Source organism: Cygnus atratus, chromosome 1, assembly GCF_013377495.2.
Source record: "Cygnus atratus isolate AKBS03 ecotype Queensland, Australia chromosome 1, CAtr_DNAZoo_HiC_assembly, whole genome shotgun sequence".
In the NCBI taxonomy this organism is placed as follows: Eukaryota; Metazoa; Chordata; class Aves; order Anseriformes; family Anatidae; genus Cygnus; species Cygnus atratus.
This window is the reverse complement of record NC_066362.1, coordinates 19657271-19678338: the sequence shown is the minus strand read 5'-3', so window position 1 is coordinate 19678338 and position 21068 is coordinate 19657271. Positions and strand designations below refer to the sequence as shown.

At 36.2% G+C, this 21068-nt stretch overlaps 1 protein-coding gene across 4 annotated transcripts in view; it reads left to right on the top strand.

Annotated features, from left to right (window-relative positions):
• The window catches only part of BRD1 (bromodomain containing 1), a 62531-nt gene extending 50112 nt beyond the window's left edge, over positions 1–12419 (top strand). For 2 of the 4 annotated variants that reach the window (XM_035559353.2, XM_035559354.2), the window contains exons 10-13: positions 160–287; positions 5732–5841; positions 7266–7420; positions 8197–12419. In XM_035559353.2, the coding sequence (XP_035415246.1) occupies positions 160–287; positions 5732–5841; positions 7266–7420; positions 8197–8380 (577 nt within the window). In that variant the 3' untranslated portion in view covers positions 8381–12419. The remainder of the gene's footprint in view (positions 1–159; positions 288–5731; positions 5842–7265; positions 7421–8196) is intronic. The other 2 variants (XM_035559356.2, XM_035559355.2) reach the window with 2 other exon arrangements.
• Positions 12420–21068: the final 8649 nt, after the last annotated feature.

Sequence of the window (21068 nt, the reverse complement as noted above, 5' to 3'; positions counted from 1 at the left end):
TTTGTGGTGGTTAACTTTTTTTTTGTTACATGGAATTCATTGGAGTTTGTGGCTCTGATTTTTACCATGTATGATTTTAAATTCTTGTTCAGAGTCTTCATTTGTAGGGAACAATGTTAATTTATCAAGGGATGGTCTTTAATATTTGTACTTTCGCAGTTTCAGCCTACCAAAGTGTGGTAAAGGTAAACCAGCGCTTATACGAAGACACACATTGGAAGATCGAAGTGAATTGATATCATGCATTGAAAATGGAAACTATGCCAAAGCAGCAAGAATTGCAGCTGGTAACTGCTATTTATAAATAATTGTTTTCTTAATAATACTATGCAACTATATTTTGTCCATTAGTTTAACAAATGCTAACATTCTTATTTTCTCTGCTGAAAGAGTTCTGAAAGTGGTGTTGATAGCATGGTAGAAAATGCTAGATTCTGCTTTCAACTTTTTTAAAACTTTAAAGAAAAAGAATAGCATCTAATGTTGTTTTGATCAATAAGTGGTATTTAAAGTGAGTTAGCCTACTCTAGTAGTACAAGTAGAACTTGTGCTTCAATACTATTTGTGGTTCTGTTAGCATTTTTCTTTGGGCTTTTTGTTTTAGGGTTTACTCCTTATATACTCATCTGCAAAAATGTGTTGACAAATGGGTAAGACATGGTCCATTTTGATTCAGGAAAAAAAAAAAGGAATAAAGCAAGAATTTCTAAGAATTCAGTATAACAGGTTACCATATTTCAGGGAATTAATTATGTTTTGGTGATATGTCTTTCTTTTGTTTTAATATTTTTTAATTGTATTGCAAAATTTAAGTATGTTGTCTCGTCTGTAAGTAGATCTGTTTGTAGAATACAGTGTTCCCATGCTGCAGTTAGGGGTCAAACTTGCCATGTCTAGCAGGCCTGTCGTTAGTCCCTTACCTTACAGCTCCTCTCCCCTTATCCAGGATTCTTTCATGTCTTTCCAGTGCTTTTTATCGGACTCTGTTTGCCTTACTCTGTTCTTTCCTCCTTGTAAGATGTTTTGTTTTCTTTCTTGCAGCTAATCTATTTTCAGCTATTGCTTCATTACTCTAAGGTTTAGGATCTTTATTTGTATGGTAACCTACTATACAAGAAAGCCTTTTCCATTTACTTTCCTTATTCTGTCCTGGCTAGTCTTACATTTAACACTATCCACTTAGAATTCCTGTACTTGCTTTTTCAAACTCTCCTTGATCCATCTTAATTCTGTCTCTGTTCTCAGATACATTCTAAAGCTGCCTCAAAGGAGAAGTGGTATTATTTTATATACTGTTATACATTGTATATACTTTTAATTCTTTTGGCTGCATTCTATACTGGCAGATAAAGAAGAAACAGGCAGGACTGAAGTGAAATGTGTTGCTTACGTTCTGTGCGTAACTGGAACTTTGTCATGATTTACTTTCATTAGTAAACTCCTGGATTTTAAAAAGAAACTAAAACAAAATTTTGCCCATTCTTAGCAAAATGTCACAAGCAACTCTGCTTGACAGAGTATATGTACTTTAGAAATGGACACAGTGCTTACAGTCATGCTGTCCAAGTAATACTTTATTTTTATTTACAAGATGCTAACTCAAAACCTCTGGTATATTATGTTGTAATACCGCGGTTATGATGGGATGCAGTTCTGCACTGAGTGATATAATCATTGTCATACATGCACACTGAAATATGGTAGTTTAAACAAACAATTTTACAGGACTGCTGTTGAGCTTTCAAAGCTAAGTGGAAAGCATGCTGTCCACTTAGTGTACTGAATAAGTTAAGGATATCATGGAAAAATATGCTCTACATTGAAACCTGAAGACTACGTTGAAGTATAAATACATGCAAGAGGATAAATTAAGGTTTCAAAAACGGCTTACAATTCTATCTAACTTTTGGGGCTTGGACTTGCAGGCTTAATTAGGTTTTCCTGTTTTTCAAAGAGAATCATCTGTTTGTAATAGGTTGTTGTCCTTGGTATGCAGGAGCACTGGAAGATGAATAGAGACATGTTATGAGTGGTTTTCATAAATAGTTGCTGTATACAGAGATGCGCTAAGATTTGTGGGTCTTGACTTCCTTTACAGGGTTCGGAACTTGCTGGGCGAAAGTGGCAGTGTATTCTTCTGCCTGTCTCCTCCTGAACCTTGCCCAGTCCTTTTGCTCAGCTGTTCCTTATCCAAGATTCTTGTCTACCTCTCCTGTTCCTAGTCTGTCCCTCTCATTCTTTTTGTCTCAACTTTTAAATTCTTTGTCCCCCATCTTTGCCAGTTACTTTTTCCACCTAATTGTCAGACTTCTTTCTTTCCTCAGTAAAGCTTAGTGGCAGTATCTTTTCCAGCAGTGTCTAAATGCTGTTTTTGACTTCAGTAATTTTGGACTGGTAAGCAGGAATGGGGAATGGAGAGGGGGGCAGGTTGTAGGGAAGGTCTCACACCGTTTGACTCAAATAGCTTTCTTCTGTGCACAGTCTTCATTTCAACAGGTAAGTCATTGATGGCGGAAAGTACACTTTGTCCAGCCAAAAGTTAAACAACAGAAGGAAAGCCTCAGTATAAATTCTTGTGCTCAAGAATGATCCATCTGTGCTGGAGAGATCGTAGCTCATTTTTAGGTCTTGGTATTTTTGAAGCTTAAATAGATTCAGTATCTGTGGCTTCATCTGCAGATTTAGATGTTAAAGTCAAAGTTGCCTCTAAGTAATTTGAGAGCAAAACAAAAAAGAAAAAAAAAAAAGACTGTGCACTCTTACTACTCTGGTCATGTTTCAGTTGTTTTTTTTTAAAGTCTTTCTTCTTTGAGGCTGAAGTTTCTGATTTAAAACAAAGTTCATTACTGAACTACAAAAAAACTCCTGGTCCTTGCTGAAAGCTGTGCAGATTTCTTGAAGTTTGGGGTTTTGAAGTTCTTAACTCTGTTTTTGAAGATAAAAGTGTCTTTAAAGTTTTGAAGCCTGCAGTGCTGGCACCTAATGGGTGTTTTGCTCAATCTACCCACAAAAAGTTAAACTCATCAACTTCATTATGAGAATGCTCATGGAAAATAAGCCCACAACACAGTAGTTGTTTTTAAAACATTGTGAGAAGTTGGAAGTCTGTAAGGGGAGGAGGAAATGTTTAGAGAGACATCCTTGTCTTTCCCTGAACTATGTAGGATCTTCAGTCTGGTGTCTGGTATTTTGTTAGCGTTGGTTTTCAGATAGTGTGAGTACTGTTATTTTAAAATCCTCAGCAGTACATTGTCATGACTGCTAACTTAAATGCATTGTCTCTCGTAGCTTGAGGAAATAAAGGGTTGTTATGGCATAAAACAAAACTACTAACCATATGTGCTAGCAATAGTAAACTAAACGCTTAACACCATATGGAATAAATTCTTACTAGGAAAATATTCTGGGACTCTTCCCTACTGTTTATACATCCAAGAAGTCTCTGAGGGAGTCTTGCTGTGTTCCTCTAGTGAGATTATATATGACCTTCTACTCTTCATTAAAATACTAATTTTTTCATTTTTGTATCAGCTCTACAGCTGAGAATAAAGTAGGTTTCTTTTCTTTCTTCTGTTAGCTGCCCGCTCAAAAAACAGGACTTGTACTGTTTTTATGTACCAGGTACAGTTCTGCACACGTTTTCAAAATAGTTTTTGTATGAAAGACACGTTAATCTAAAAATTCATGACTGTGTCTAGCCACCTTGTGAATACTTAACATACAGAGAAGCAGAGAAATAAAGAAGTTGCCTAAATTATTTTTTTCAGGGTGTTAGAAATTGTTTTGATCAATTGTTTTGAGATGATACCAAAATGGTTCATCTGGATTTGACATGTCTTTCTATTAGTGAATTCAGCTATAGTCTTAGAAGTATAAGAATACCTGTATGTATTATTTCTGAGTGTTATATTTTTGTTCATCTGAGGAATATTATTATGTCTTTCAATGAGAAAGTGAGGAAAATCCTAATAAGACCTCTAAAAATATTCAGAAAGGAACAAATAAATAAACCCATAAATTGTTTAGTAACAGTTCTTCCAAGGTTATGTAGTTCAGTTTCAACAACAACAACAAAGAAAATAGAAATAAGACTGCATTATTTCCACGGTTTTATATAATGGAATCCACTGAGTAAAGTTCTCATCTGTAAAGTCTGTTGGAATTGGTGGCAAACATCCCTGTTTTCTTTGGGACACTTGTTTAAGGTCTTAAACACTGGAAAAAAAATATTGCATTTGGTGCTCTTTCTCCTCTAATATGTATAGCTGCAACAGAACCTGCAACGTTTTTTTAACTTCAAAAGCATCTAGCATCTTGGTTAAGCTGTTGTGGCAGATTACTGTGAATTACTGCATTTTGAGAACTCATGTTATAGGGTTGTGAATTTCTAGCCTTGAACTTGTCAATACAGTGTTCTCTTGGAATGTTGATACCATTATTGATTCAAAATAAGCTATAATTGAATGAAAAGCCTTTGGTTGGAAATTGACCTAGAATATGTTGTGGAGAATGACTGACCTCTTTGTTTAGTGATCAGGTCAAGTGTTTTTTTTCCCCACTCTTTCTACTCCTGCACGGTTTGAAGCCATTTTCTTGATGTTCAAATGGAATGTATATCTGCATCTCAGATTTCATTATAAGCGCTGCCTATTTTAAATAGAAGCAAATTAGGAAGAATTGAATGTACTTTCTTTTGGCAAGTAGAGAGCTACTTCTACCAAGTATTGTCTTGCTCCTAAAAAGTTGTGCAACTGCAGCCTCTGAACTATACTTTGGTATTAGGTTTCCCTATACAAGTTTTTCCTCACTTTTACAGTTCGTGACCTTTCATTCCCATCTTCCTACTTTCTCTGCCCCAAGTTCCATCTTGAGTGGGCAACTCATGGTCTTCTGCCTAGTCTCTTGACAGGAGTCAGTTGTGGTTCTAGTTAACTGAATGGCTTAAACCTGTCTCGTGCTTCAGTCCAGTGGTGATTGAAGCAACAGAGATGAAAACTGAGGACTCTGGTAGAAGCAAGCAGTAACATAAACTTAGCTTTCTGTTGCGCTGCCTCCTGAAAAGGAAAAACCACTATTGCAGCTGCTTCCTTGAATCCTGTTGGTCTTTTTTACTTTGCTTCAGGAAAGGGCTAGGCAGAGAGACAAAGAGCTCTGATTTAAATCGAAAGAAAAGGAGCAACAACAACAAAAAAGCAAGTTAGAACTTAAACACATTTCTATTCTTATGTTTATCAGACAAGTGCTGTAAGTGACCAGGGGTTAATCTTGTTATACGTTATATCCAACACTTTGGAAAGATCATGCAACTTGCATCTTTAATGCCATCACAACTTACATCTTTCATACCATCATCTGTTTGACAGGCTTGTCATAATTTCAAAACAAACACATTTTTTGGAGTACCATAACTTTTTCTTCACGTTTTTTCAAAGGAAAAGGGATTATAAGAATCTGATGGCGCTTGCTTTCTAAGAATTGTTCTGTGATAGGCAGTTTCTGGAAGCTTTTAAAAACTCATTCTTTATCTGCAAACTTGGATTAAGCTACTAGTAACATTTCAAGAGCTATTGCGAACGTTACCTGTTTTTTATTGATATTTGCATAAAGGTGATACTGGTACACATTTGATTTCTACTGATCATGAAATACTGGTGACAAAACGACTGTAGATTTGTCTGAGGTTTTATTCTGTAAAATACTAATCTTATATTTAATTATTATTTGTTCTTAGAAGTTGGGCATAGCAGTATGTGGATTTCAACTGATGCTGCAACATCTGTTCTTGAGCCTCTAAAAGTAGTATGGGCCAAATGCAGTGGATATCCTTCTTACCCAGCTCTGGTGAGTACACAGCTTTCCATCAGTACACTAGTAATACTGTTTCTGGTTTGAAAATCTTGATGCATGAACTCAGCCTGAAGGGGAAGTTACGTATTATCTTGAGTAAAAGTGGATTGCTTTTCCCTCTTTACAGCTTTAACATGAATCCTTTTTGTAAAATTATTGCAATATCCGATGTCGAACAAATGATGTCTGTTACCCTAACTGTCTCACTAGTCTTTTCACTGCAATTTTGTTTAGAGGATCAACTGAATAAGCATTTGACAGACATCTTGCTAGTGTTAGAACTTAGGAGATACTTTCTGCTGCAAAACAAAATTTAAAATATTCAAATTCGGCAGCTCATTAAAGAAACAAAAAAACTCGATGGATAAAACCATTTATTTTTTTTCTAGTTATGAATGATATGCTGGAAACTTAAAGCTGTTGTGTCCATGTTATTTTAGGGGAAATAAACACATTTCTGCTTAAATCAAGAGTTTGTAGGGAAAACGTTGTTTATGAAGTGTTTGAATGTCTTCAGCCATTTGGGGTTATACAAACAGTTCATATACTATGACTTGATTTATATAATAAACTGGATAATCATGTGACTGGTTTGATGTATGCCTACTGGGGAGATCAAGAAGTTTAGTCGTAATAGAATCAGGTTAAAACTAGTGGAGGTGAGATTCAGAGCACTTGAGTTTGTGCGCAAGCTCTTGAGTAGGTGATTCAAGCACACTTTAGTCAGATGCTTAAAATTTGATTGTCTATTGAATTGTGCAGTTTGGTGTTAGATTTAAGCCGATCATGACTAGGAGGTGCCAAAAGGCTCCTTTTCTGTCCACTGCTTTATGTAAACACTAGTGTTTCTCTGTGTGATGAGGTGATTGAGGAATTAAACCTCAGTCAAGAGAAGAAAGTTATTGTGATTTCCACAAACTCTCCACAGTTCCTAGCTTTCTGTTGGCTTAGTTCCCATAACCAGTTTATTTTGAATTAAGATGGATATCAGTGGGGAAACTGGCAAAATAACAGAAGTTTGTAGGGCAAAAGATGGATGGAACAGCCATGGAGTAATATAACCCTTAGTGACAACTGGGCAATTATTAATACTGTGAAGTATCTCCAAAGGAGTTTTGTTTGTGACTGTCACTGCACAATTCATTGAAAAATGAGTAGCCTTTTCTGATAATTAAATAGCATATGCAAGATATTTGAAAGCAACTTTGTTATTTTTTTCTTTTTTTCCTGTTTTTTTTTTTCCTTTTAATTCTGTTAAGAGCTCTTTCTTCCTTCAGATTTTAAAGGTATGACTATTTTTGCAGAAACAAATATCCATACCATAATATAGGTAATGTAGGTTGGATTTATTATTTTTTTTCTTTTATGTGTAAGATGTAAAATTTAAATTAGGAACTCTCCTTTCTTCTCTTTTATAGATTATTGACCCCAAGATGCCTCGTGTTGCTGGCCATCACAATGGTGTTACTATACCAGTGCCACCCCTGGATGTACTCAAAATTGGAGAACAAATGCAGACCAAATCAGATGAGAAGCTATTCTTAGTACTGTTTTTTGACAACAAAAGAAGTTGGTACGTTATTAAAATACTTTGCTCAATACAGAGACTTAAAACTTTACGTCTGTAGCTTAAGTCTAAGAGAAAACTAAGACATTCCTACCTATAGATACTTTTTCATACAGATGTATCACCTATAATGTTAAAATATTTGAGTCTGTTCTTGGACCAAGGTGTATCATACTGGAAGATACATATTTATGGTCAGTTTGGAAGGCAATAATATAAACTTAATTGTTTTGATCTACAAGCTGGTTTTGATATGGACCTGATAAATTAACTACACAGATTTTTCTTTTCTTTTTTAAAGATAGTCTTCAGTATTTGTCTGTATCAGCTTTCACCATTGTTTTCCAAATGACGACACATCTTCCAATCTGTTCAAATGTCTTTTCTTTAAATTTTTAATCTTCCTAATTAAATGTTGTATTATTAATATGCACTTGAAGTTCTTAACTCTTTCTAATTTTTCCATGAAACCTTCCCTTTTTCTGTTTCTTTCATTATCAGCAATATGCTGTGTGGAGCCTGAGGGGAGAATTCACATAATATTCACACAAGCATTGTCTTCCTCTTCCACTAGATCTTTTTATTTTTGCCAGATGTGGAAGTTTTTCAGCTACTTCTCTTTCTTCCTTTTATCAAGTTACATCTTTCTTTCCACTGTTCTTTTTTAAAATGGCAAATCTGACCCACTAAATGGAAAACACCGTGTAGTGGCCCTTACAGTTCTGGACAAAGTTTGTGATGTTATCCTATATTTAACATAGTTATTTTACCTTTTCTTATAGGCAGTGGCTTCCCAAATCCAAAATGGTTCCCCTTGGGATAGATGAGACCATAGATAAGTTAAAAATGATGGAAGGCCGCAACTCCAGCATTCGAAAAGCAGTAAGGATTGCTTTTGATCGTGCTATGAATCACCTGAGTAGAGTACATGGAGAACCAGTCAGTGACTTCAGTGATATTGACTAGCAGAGATTCTACCAAGGCATGCAAAATACCACAGACTTGAACTCTACTAATGAACCTCTTTGTCTAAAAGAATGTATTGAAGATACAACCCCTTAATTGTTGATTCAGTGGCTGAGTTCTGCAAACTTGAAATTGTTGAGCAATTCTTCTAAATCACCATTGCCATATTGATTAATGGTTTTATCGTGTTGTAGTTTGGAGGATTTTCCACTAAACCTGTTAAAATGTCTTGTTCATAGTGTTCATAATTGTACATAAATGTATATTCAACACTTAACTTATTCTGATTTTAGAAGTAGTTCTTTAATTCCTTTTATAATTTTGCTGGGGAGGGAGTTGGTTTTTGTTTCCATGCTGTTCATTTTTCTTTCTTTCTAAGGCTGTTACCTAAGCACCATCTTCCAGCTTAAGGTGTTTAGTGAATTGTAAAGCCTAATATCAAAATGGCATCAAATATATGTTTGCCTGAATCATATACAATATGGTGCTGCTTGTATCATTTCTTCCTTGGTCTGTAGCTTCTGAAAAAGACTTCTGAATGTTTGTGTAAATCATTGCTCTTTGCACAAAGTACCACATATTTAAGATTGATGTAAATTTACAATTACAAATATGTATTTTAAGAAAGGAAGTTGCATTATTTTGGAGGGTACTTTGTGAGAAAGACATCAGGAAAAAAAATTATACTATGTACATCACTTGCAAATCACCAAAAACACTCCATTGTTGCCCAAAATAACTTGATTGTTTTTGTTTTAAACAAATCTGGCTTAAAGCCTGCAAGCACATTATTTCTTTCAAAACCATATCCCATTTATCTCCCATTGATTTTATTTTGTTGATATATGTGCCTCCCTGTGTTTTATTTATTGTAGAAAATGTATTAATTTGATTTATAATGAAAAATAAAATTGACAAATATATTGATATGCATTTTTATACAGGCACATGAGAAGACAACTTGCTTTGGGAGAAAAATGTATTGGAAATTGTATAAAAATAACTTGATGGTTTGTGTGTAATTTGATTTTTTTTGTAACTTGTAATCTTTTGTTTCCAATGAGGGGATTTATGTAACTTTTAATTTAGAACACTTTGGTAGCAATAGAAACTTTGGATACATTTTTGTATGGTACATGTGATGTATATAGAATTAGTACTTTATTTTTATTTTTAAGAAGTAAAGCATTATGTTTGGGCAGGGGGAAGAAGGAGGGTGGGTTTCCAGAATTGCATTTTTATATTAAAAAAAAAAAAATAAAGTCAAGATATTGATTGTTGTAGCTACTTTATTCCTACCTTCACTGAGAATACTGAATTTGTAACAATGAAAATGGCAAGGTATGTTTGCAATGTGATTTATAATGACTCCATTATTTATAAATGCACTGTGTTTGAACTCTTTTGCAGTGATATCTTAAATACTGTACCAAGTTATATAGTATGAAACACCAAATAATGCATATGAATGCACGAAGTATTTATGCCCAGCTTTTTTATAAAGGATTAGTAAATACAGCAAAACCAGTACTTTTTAAATCTTTTTTTAAAACTTCATGAATAGCATACTTCATTGTTAAACCTGCTTGAATCTTTATTTTAAAGGGACAATTACTTTTTAAATAGTTTTTAATGTTTTTATTCTCTATTGTTTGTAATACCCCCTTAGAAGCTTGAAATAAAATTTCTTTCTCAACTGTTAATTTTGTCCTGAATTTAGCCCCTGAAATTTTGCTGTAGTGCCCATTCTCTTTACTCCATGACTGAGGTGTTAAAGAGGAGCTAGTTAAAAGAATCCGATTGCTTTTGTGCTACAGCACGCAGTATCATCCTTACTGAGCCCTCTGCCTGGTAGGTATTCTAGTTATGCTATACTAGCTGAGAGCAACCGCCTATAATGGACTTTCTTAATTACAAGGAGTACTTAGATAAATTTCGCAATTGAGCAAGCAAACTGTTTTCTCAGTCTTGACTGTAAACCATGCTTTGTAGGAAGTAGTGGTGGCAGGTATCTTGTGAGGAGCATCCCAGGTGTGCTGCTCTGATAGAAGCAATAGCCGCATCAGGTAGAAAACTAAAGTGAAAATTTGGTTGTTTGTTTTAATTAGTACTTTTGTGTAATGACTTGGAGGATCTGCCATTTTACCATGCTTACCTTTGAAGGGAATGGAACTCACACTTTTTTGATACACCATAACCACTTTTGATCTATTAGGTTTGCTTATTAAGAGAGTCTTCATCAAGTAGCCTGCATCAGATAGTATTTCAGACTTGAGCCACCAAATATACTTAAAATCAGTGTGTGGGAAACGGGATAATGATTGGCAGGCAGAGAAAAATGTGGTTTTTTGGATCTGTCAGACCCTGAAAAACTGTAAGTGCAGTTTGGAGTAGGATGATGATAATTTTGTACTTGTAAATCTGATATCTGTGAAATATGAAGTACCAGTTTAAAAACAAAAATACACAGTTGAAAATGATTCTTCAGAAGGCTTCCCAAGTTCTCAACTGCTTCCAATGGTAGGAACATTGGAGGGGGGGAAAAGAGCTCCTTTTTGCAAATAAAAGTGGAGCTTTAATTCTGTTGTTCTGTAACAAATTGTTTAAGCAAATCTTAAGTGGAAGCTTTAGTGTGAATTTGGCTCAGGCCTTCAAGATTCATTTTCTGGGTTTTATCTTCAGAGGCAGCTCCATCAGTTCTTGGAGAAGGTAACTGTTTTTCTTGATCTTGAGAGAATTTTGGGCTGGAAAACATTAACGATTCAAAGAGGCCCTTTAAGCATCCTATACAAACGATACTGGGTATTCTTTTGATGAACTTGGCATGGAAGGCTGTGTTACTTTTGTGCATGTGATGAAAACTGTCCCAGGACATTGTCTGTGAGGAGGTTGCAGCAATGGCTACAGCTTTTCCTATGCTCCTATGCCAAAGTCAATTTCCAGTGGCTCTTCACGTTGGTTTCAAATATAAAATATTTTCTCAGACTTGTTGCTCTTCACTGGCGTGTGTTATGGAAATGAATACCTGTCTAGAATTTCCCAATGCTAAGGCTTAACCTGATACAGTAGCTGAATGAGTACTAACGCATCTGAGAATGTGCTTCTGTACAACTAAGACCATGCATGCTCTTACATGATACTATTAATAACTGTACAATAATTGTGGAATGCAAATTAGTATTCTGGTGGAGGAAAAGGAAGGGAACAACACTATCTAAAGATATCCTACTATTTTCTCAAGGAGTGTTACTGCAGTAAATACAGCGTGCAGATTTGCATCTTCACTTGTCAATTCTGGTGTGATCATCCCCAGCTAAAAAAGTGTGAGAATCCCAGATCAGACGCTGAAACAAAGTTAATCTGTCTCTTTTGTATTAAAATGTGGGAAATCATGTTTTAAATATTTGGGGAAAAAATGGGGGTAATGACTTTAAAAGATATATATGTATTTGTTACCAAACAGTGATTTTTGCAATGTTTGTTGATTGTGATTTTGTATTTTTACACTAGAGGGAGCAATACACACAGACCATCAACATTCACCAAAATAAATATTTAATATTTTCTTTTTAAAATGCTGCTATTAAAACTTCTTGCTGTAAAAGTCTTTCCTGCTTCTAGTTTTTGTAGTCCATTAAAAGTGGATTTCTCTGATGGTCCTGCTGCAAGTGAACCTCTCTCGGAATGTTTGTTTTTCCCCGAAGAGCTGGTAGGTAGGGCAGCAACTCTGGATTTTCTGGCTCTCTTGGTTTGTATCTAAGTGCTAGTGACAGGCAAGTTACCTTTTCACACTGTTTTATTTAGCTGTTTATTTCTGTTCAGAGGTGTACTGCTATGGGTTCATTCAGGAAAATTACCCAGAGCTTCTTGCTGCTAGTAACGTAGTGCAAGTTGAACAGAGAGGAGTTGCTGACAAAAATATTCAAATTTGGAGGTGAAGGTGAGAGATGAGACAATTGCTTTACCCAGCAGGCCGCTAGAGAAACGTTGTCTCGAGGATATTCACAGGGAATTAAATAAAAGCTCTCACGGGTGATTGTGTTGGTAAAGGTCATTATCTATATTTAAAAAATAAAAATAAAAAAAATCCTGTAATTCTATTAACACACAGAAGTGAACATAAATGCAGGAAGCATTTACTGTCCAAATTCTACTTAACACTTCATTTTTCTTGTGTACATTTTTATATAACATCGTTCAGTTCTGACACCTATTTTATCAGTTCTTCCTTCAAAAACCTATTTCCTCTAAGGCTTCTCTGATATGGTAGAAAAAGCAAATTCAAGCTAATGAAAGCTTTTTAAGTTGCAAATTCTTTAGAATAGCAATACATAAATATATTTTTAAAATATATATATAAAAGCAATTTATATATATTTAAACATTTTGGAAATTAGTATTTGGTGGGAGAGGTCTAAATTTATTTTTATCTACCTACTTTATTCATTTTTCATTGCTTGTGCAACAGAAACTGCTATGAAGTCTTGGCTAATAGGGGAGGAAAATGCAAGATCTCAGCATCTGTACTTTACAGTTATTCAAGAGTAGTTTGTTTCTGTAGGTTTAAAAATTCAACACTTGCAGTGACTTTGGTCATCCTGTTGTATCTTCTGCTCATAATACATGGACAGAGGGGACAGCATAAGCAATACAAATACATCTATTAAAAAAAAAAATTAAAATTAATCCTGGTGTGATCCTCTGGCCAGACTTTTTCTACTTCCTCTGCTTCTTGATTTCACAGTGGGTATAAATTCAGCTCACTTTCTGGTTGTCTGTTGTGATCTCTCCTCAGCAACAAGTAGCACTGTCAGCAAATCAGGCAAGCCACAGCTTTGTGGATGTACGCAAAGGTCTGGAATAATGTAGTTTCCATGTTCTGTCTTTTCTTTTCTTTAAACAGTGGGCATAAGCATTCCCAGTTTCACTATTAATCTGCAGATTTTTGCATGGTTTCACAAAGAAAGTTGTTCTGAAATTAACACATTTTTTTTCCCCAATATTCCTAGTCTTTTATAAAATAGTTGAGAATATCTCCCATATCTAAATAGTCTCTAAGGCTGTATGAGCTTGATGTTCATGTTCAAGTAGATGGAGAAAAAGAAAAACATTAAAAACTTTTGTCAATAAGACAATGGGGGACTATATGAAAAATAGCAATTTTTCATTATGAACTCATGGAAGACTTCTGGACTTTCTAAAGAGAAGCTGAAGTGCTAAAGCAGTGTTTCCATTAAAAAAGGGGAATTTTGAGAACTGACCACCAGCGGCTGACACCAGCAATGAAGCTGCTGCAAAGACTTGGTGAAAGAAGCGATGGTGGCTGAAGCTTAGGTAGAAAGCTAATAGCTGAGATGGGCTGAGATAGTGCAATAGCATTTTCCTAGTTTCCTGCAAAAACTTTAAAATACTAGACCAGATTTGTATGTGTGCATTTGTACCTGCATCTCTGTTTTGACTGAACTTTTATTTTGCTATCGTAATTCTTTGGCTTATACTTTGCTTCATACTTGGTGTGACTTTTCTATCTATGATAGGGACATCCTAGAATTAGTTTCTTTCTTTTCTGACATGTAGACTTCCCTGAATTAGCCTCAAAATGTGATGCTTAAATACCATCACAGGAGGAACTTTTGATTAAATAGACGTTATTTGTCCAAACCAGGACAAGATGCTACATTTTGGCAGCACTTCCTTTATAAGGTAAAATTAAGACCTATGTTAAGAGAGAGAGATGTCTTTGCTGCTGCTGCTACTACTTCACTCCTCCTCTCCCCAATGAAAATAGCTGTCTTAATAGACATCTTTGTCCAAAGAAAATGACAGTAATAAAGTGAATTTAAACAGGAGGAAAAAAAAAAAAAAAGAAAAAAAGAAAAAACACTACAGACCGATTGTACATGAGCTTAACTAGTTATCTGGATTTTCTGCTTTTTCTATGACAGCTGTATTTACAATGGTGGAACTGAGTAGTCTGTAATGTACACAGAAGAAAGTGAAATTGAAGTTACTCCTCTGCACTTCTTTTGGATGATGATTATGTGGAGAATGCATATGAGATGCAGTTAGGATGCTGATGAAGCTTGAAGATCAATTTTTCAGATCAATTTCATCAAATAATTTGAAGTGAGCTAATCTAATTTGCTGCACAATTGTCTGTTTCTTCCCACAGATTTTTATTTCTTCTGAAAATGTCTAATACAGTATTTGCCAGCAGGTGTTCCCAGCTGAAACAATACGTCTTGGTTGCGTTGTTGGTTATATCAGAAAATGATCCTAACTTTTAATGAAAATGTTGCTCTCTGAATGGGAATTTCAGCAGTAGAGAGAGAGAGGAAGGAAGAAAGGAATAAAGGAAGAAAGGAAGAAAGAAAAAGCAAGCTTTTTAGAGTGTCTGACTGGAAGAGATGTACTTAGATAGTTTAAGTGTTGTATGAATACATGCATTCTGGACTTTACATGTTATTCTGCACAAGATCAGTCCTGTTTCTTGGACCTGGAGCTGGGGTTGTTGTTGACTCTGAGGGTTTTAGGTATGGTGAATGGAGGATTGTGTTGAACTGCTGAGAACACAGTATGTGCTTGTGATGTCATGGAGTCACAGGATGGTTGAGGCTGTAAGGGAGGCTACCTGGTCCAACCCCCATTCAAGCACAGAGCAGGTTGCACGGGATCATATCTAGGGTGGTTTTGAAGATCTCCAAGAAGGGAGACCTCACAATCTCTCTGGGCAACCTGTGCCAGTGCTCAGTCACCCTCACACAGCACAGAAGTGCTGCCTGATGTTCAGCTGGAACCTCCTGTGTTCCAGTTTGTGCCCATTGCCTCCTGTCCTGGCACTGGGCACCACTGAAAAGAGCCTGGATCCATCTTCTTTGCAACATCCCTTCAGGTATTTATAGACACTGACAAGATCCCCCCCGAGCCTTCTCCAGAAGGCTGTTCGGAAGGCTCCAGAAGACTGTTCAGACTGAACAGTCCCAGCTCTCTCAGCCTTTCCTCATAGGAGAGGTGCTCCAGACTCTTCATCACCATTGCGGTCCTTCACTGGATTGTCTCCAGTATGTCCATGTCTCTCTTGTGCTGGGGAGCCCAGAGCTGGACACAACATCCCAGGTGTGGCCTCACCAGAGCAGAGCAAAGGGGAAGGATCACCTCCCTTGACCTGCTGGCCATACTTTGCCTAATGCAGCTCAGGATATCTTCTTGATGAAGATCATCTCATTTTATATTGTGCAGAGTTTACATGGGTGTTTTAACACTTAAAAAGGCCAAATAAAATTTCATTTGACATTAAAATATGTGGCGCTGTTATTTATTAAAGTTCTAATTTCTAGGCAAAAAAATAGGAGGCTGTATATAAAATTAGGTCAGTTTTCTCAATTTAAAGTTGGAATAAAAATAAATGAAGTTAGAGACAGTCGCAGCAGTGGGTAATCGCATGACATTTCCTCCAGAGCCTTGTATGCCTTGATGCCAGAGATCCAGCTCATGCTGCTGACTTATTATTGCAATTGCTCAAAGTGTCTATCAAATCTTCCATGCTTCGTATAAGCTACTTGCATAAAACCAAACTATTAGCATTTTAACACCTCAGCAATAAAAAGTTTTGGCTTTGAAAACTCTGCTCTTGTTTCACATTTGACGTACAGTATTTTCATTAATCTTAGTTAGTGTGACAGTATCTTCTGCGTCCAAGGTTACTAAAGCTGACAGTGATGTATTCAATCAGTCCGAGAGTTAGCTGTAGTTAATGAACTACACAAGTCTGTTTTATTACCTGTCTTTCTAAAATTAGTTTGGGGGACAACCTGAAGTTCATATTAGCTCCTGTATTAAAACGTCTTTTTAATGTTAGCCATATGTGTACAACTACTGGCTAAAGAAAAAACAGCTGGAAAGTCAAAAGTTACCGAGCTAAAGGTGAGCCTGCTTAGCTCTACTCTGTTCAGTAAGAGAACATTTGAAATCTTTGTAGTAGGCATCAGTCTTCTCAAGTTCATGTAATCGAGTCACCACTATCTTTTCTAATCTTCATGGAATGTGTTATGAAATAAGTCACCTTTATGAAACCTTAATCTAAATCTAAATAATTGAAAGACTTTCACCTGATTCTTTTGGATCCAGCTAAGTTACTTTGAAAGCTACAAACATTCCTTGATTTTTTTCACTCATGACTTATTTTTTTGTACTGTTATTTTTTTCATTTTATTTTATTTTATTTTATTTTATTGTTGGCTTACTGTTGGCTTAATTTTCTCCAAAATCTAGCTTTGTCCTTACATCGAAGACTGCAGAGATGAGAAGGGGCAGGACTACTGGACATCTGCTGCTGGAGTATGGGCAGATGATGATGCTACTATGCAGTCATCTCCCTCCACGTCATGGTTGCAGCCAGGCATGGATAATGTCACTTGGCATTTACAATTCAGTTTTAAATCCCACGTTATTGTTCTTAAATTTTTATACCGCAAAAACACATCATTGCCAACCCTTACATACAGTATAAAAATAATTTCACAGAAAGAAATCTGAACAGAAAATACAGCCTAAAGAGAATTGGATTAATTCAATTTTTAAAATTTTTATATTAAAATTGTCATTTTAGGTAGATATTAGTAGCCTGTAATTGAGAAAATTGAGAAAGTACTATATATACACAGTATGTGTATGTATGTATGCAGAAAGAACAATCGCAGGCTAAAGCCAGAGGCTGTATGGCTATAAGCACAGAATGTTTAATTTATTAAAATTATTGTTTAATTTAAATACAACAGGATGGAAAACAGTTTTAGAACAAAACCAAAAAAAAAATTTAAAAAAGGGGTTCATGTATGCAAGTCTGCAACAAAAATGGCTAGCTGGGATGGCCCCATACTTGAGTCAGGTATACTTGATGCATAGACAGGCATGTGTGTATGTGGCATATAGATATGTATCACACACACATAAACGTACTTCAAATGATAATTAAAGAGAAATGCACTTCTGCTCCTTGTGTTTGGTTTTATATGGTATTGCTTACCCTTCTGCTTGGGCTCTTAATTTCTTGCTGGTGTTTGGTCTGGCATTGCACCACACCCTTCCAGGGGCTTGTCTGTAAGTTAGATGTAACAGAAGAAAGTTATAGCAAGTGTCATTGTCTCTGGCTAATTTATCCATTAGCCATTAGGAGTGAAGCAGAAATTCAGTGACTTGTCCAAGGATGCAGAGGAAGCTTAGGATAGAGCTAGGAATTGAACTGAATACACCTCTGCATCAGTTGCCAAACTATGGCTCCATTTTTAATCAGCTGGCAAATTTGGAATTTAATCACTAACTCATCTGCTCAGTGAATTTTGTTAGATGAAAAAGTGTGGTGGGTTGACCCTGGCCAGCAGCCAGACATCGCCACAGCTGCTCGGTTATTATTCCCCCACAGTAGTATGGGGGAGGAAATTAAAAGAGCAAAAGTGAGAAAACTTGCACGTTGAGATAAAGACAGTTTAATAAGACAAGGAAGGAAAAAAAAAAAAAGGAAAAAAAAAAAAAGAGACATGATGCAAAGGCAATCACTCACTACCTCCCTGGGTGGGGAGTGATTACCCATTCCAATGCCTAACCATCCTTTCTGAGAAGAAATTTCTCCTAATTTCCAACCTTTCCCTCACCCACCAGGTGGGTGACCTGGTCATAGAAGGAGATGAGGTTGGTGAGGCAGGACCTGCCCTTCATAAACCCATGCTGGCTAGGCCTGATTCCCCCGTTGTCCCACACACATTGCATGATTGTGTTCAAGATGACCGGTTCCATCACTTTACCTGGTACCGAGGTCAGGCTGACAGGCCTGTAGCTCCCCCTGAGGGTCCTCCTTATGACCCTTCTTATAGATGGGCATCGCATTAGCAAGTCTCCAGTCATCCAGAACCTCTCTGGATGACCATGACCACTAACAGATGATGGAAAGCAGTCCAGCAATCAGATCCACCAGCTCCATCAGCACCCTCGGGTGGATCCCATCTGGCCCCATGGGCTTGTGACAGTCCAGGTGGAGCAGCAGGTCTCTGTTTCCACCTGAGCTGTGGGGGGTTTATTCTTTTCCCTGTCCCAGGGAAAATTCTTTTCCAGGTCAGGAGGCTGAGTACCCCAAGGATAACTGGTCTGACTGTTAAAGACAGATGTAAGCACACTTGGCCTTGCCTTCTATTTTGCCTGTCTTCCTTGATCTTCCAGATTTGTTATGAGTCTGTCCTTAACTGTCCAGCATTTTCATTTTTCCTTTTGGTTGATTTGCTTTCTCCTTCTGCACTTTAAGAGAAGAAATGAAAATGTTGACTCCAAGGAAGGTGAACAAACTGAGAAAATCTTCAGAAAGGGGATTCTACCTTTGTGCAATGAGAGGTCAAGAAGTTGCACAAGACCCAGTTTAGCCAGATCCAGCTCTATTGACCCCAACATATCTGCTGAAGTAAATGGTCCTAATTTTTAAGACTGACACTAAGACATTTACAACTGCATGAAAATATAGATCAAATAAGAAATTTCAAAGTAATATTTTGAGTAGACTTCTCATACTCACTTTTAAAAATATTACAGACAAATATGTCTGCAATTTCAGAACTGTTTTCTGATTTCCAGACAACATGCTATGACTAAAAGCTCAAACAGAACAAACATATAGAAATGATGTAAGGGTAAATAGAATATTTTTTATTCAGTAAATATGCCTACATTCTGCTAAGTAGAAGAGATTCATATTCTCTTCATATATAAAACATTCATGTATTAGTAAATTAATGCATTTTAGATTAACACTTCTTTTTGTATTATGCAACACCTGTAAAAAATATAATAAAAATAATTTGCTTTTCACTCAGTTTATAACTATTTGGAATGGTTTAATTCAGGCTCTCCAGAAATGAGAGGCAGATTGCAGTGTCCTTCAACCTTAACCGAATCACAGGGTGGACTTGCTGCTAATGATGTCAAAGGATCATATAGATAACAGCAATGTCAACAGGCCTTTGGCAGAGAAAGTTGATAATTTTCTAAGAATGAATTATGAAAATTAACTATTTAGTAGACCATGACAAGCCCTAAGATATGACAGAATTAAATCCTGACTTGTCAGGGAAGATATACTGGCAAAGGATAAATCTTTATGGCATAACCGTTAAGCAACTTTTCCATTAAAAAGTTTAGTTTGTCAAAAAAGGTCTGTTTGCTGAGCCCCAAACTTCCATGACAGAGAGAAATTTTAACACTGGTTTTTGCAACTGAGTATTCTGAGGCACAGAATGGACTTTTTAGTCAACCCATCAAAGAAGCAACTCTCATTGCCTAAGTGGGCTAGCAGTAACTGTGTGGGATGGACATGTGAGATCAGCCCTGTGCCCTTCTTGAGTTTGCCAAGGAACCTAGCTGTGCTGCATCTAATGCAAATGTCTTCACCACTTTCTTCATGGATAGAGTGCTACCCTTTTTAAAATTTTATTTATTTATTTATTTATTTATTGGTGGAATAGCTTGACTTTAGCAAATTTTAAGCTATTTTTGCCATAGGTCATGGAACAATCATGAGATGTAAGACATCTGGATTGAAATTCCCTTCATTGATAGATATTTAGCTGCTTAGTTTAAGCGGGATAACTTCATCAACAGTTGGAAAAGACTTTCTCACTATAGGCAAACTAATTAACAGTGATGATTTAAGCTTATCTGTGTGACTTTGCTTTGCTGGGCTAATGGGCTGCAAATCCACCAGTTTGGAGTATATGTGACCAACATAGCACAATTTGGAGGAAGCTGATGCTGAAGCACATATTTTAAGACAGTTGTTCTACTGTCAATGAAGGTTTTAAAGTGACAACAAACCTCAAAGGATGAGCAGTGATTATTTTATCTTGAAGATTTAAAAAGTACAGATTCTCTTTTGTATCTGCATAAGCAATTGGAGTCTCAAGGCTACAGAAATATGTAGCATAAAAATGATTCCTACTTCAAGGGACACAAAACAAGCAATTTCAGATATCTTGAGAGCATATACAAGCAAATCTATGCCATATAACTTTTTGAAATTGTTTGCATCCTTGCAGGTGGTGTGAGTTTGGAGCAAAGAATTAAACCAGTTCATGGTGGTTTAGGAATAAGAAGCAATATCTAATTAATTACAGGAAATGGTCTGATAAATCCACCTGTATATTCAGCTTTACGTGTGTGTATACATATATTGGTAAACTTGTATGATGTAATCCAGTTTATACAGTGACTGCTCATTCCTTCTGAGTGTTTTGTGTTGCACAAGAATCAAAAGTGTATAAAGCTAAGAAATGGTTCAGGCAATCTCTAGCCATTCCCCAAGACCCTTAATTGAGAATAGACTATTGCTGCTCCCTTCCTCCCCGTACAGTGCAGTAAGAAAATGTGTACTAAAACATAAAGCTACACAGAAAAGCTAGCAAGGAATAGCTTAATAACTTTATGCTCTACTAAAAGCTTGGCATAGTCCTGAGAATTTTTTCAGGTTTCTGATGATGGTAGTCTGGATGGTGGTCATGGTCCTACTCTTGCAGTCTGATTATACAAGTCTGAGTGCAGGATTCAGGCTCAGATAAATAATATTTACAGAAGAAAATCGCATATGCTAAGCACATACATTTTTAGTAACAAGTGGGTGAGAAACATTTGGAACCAGAAGAGTACAAGGACT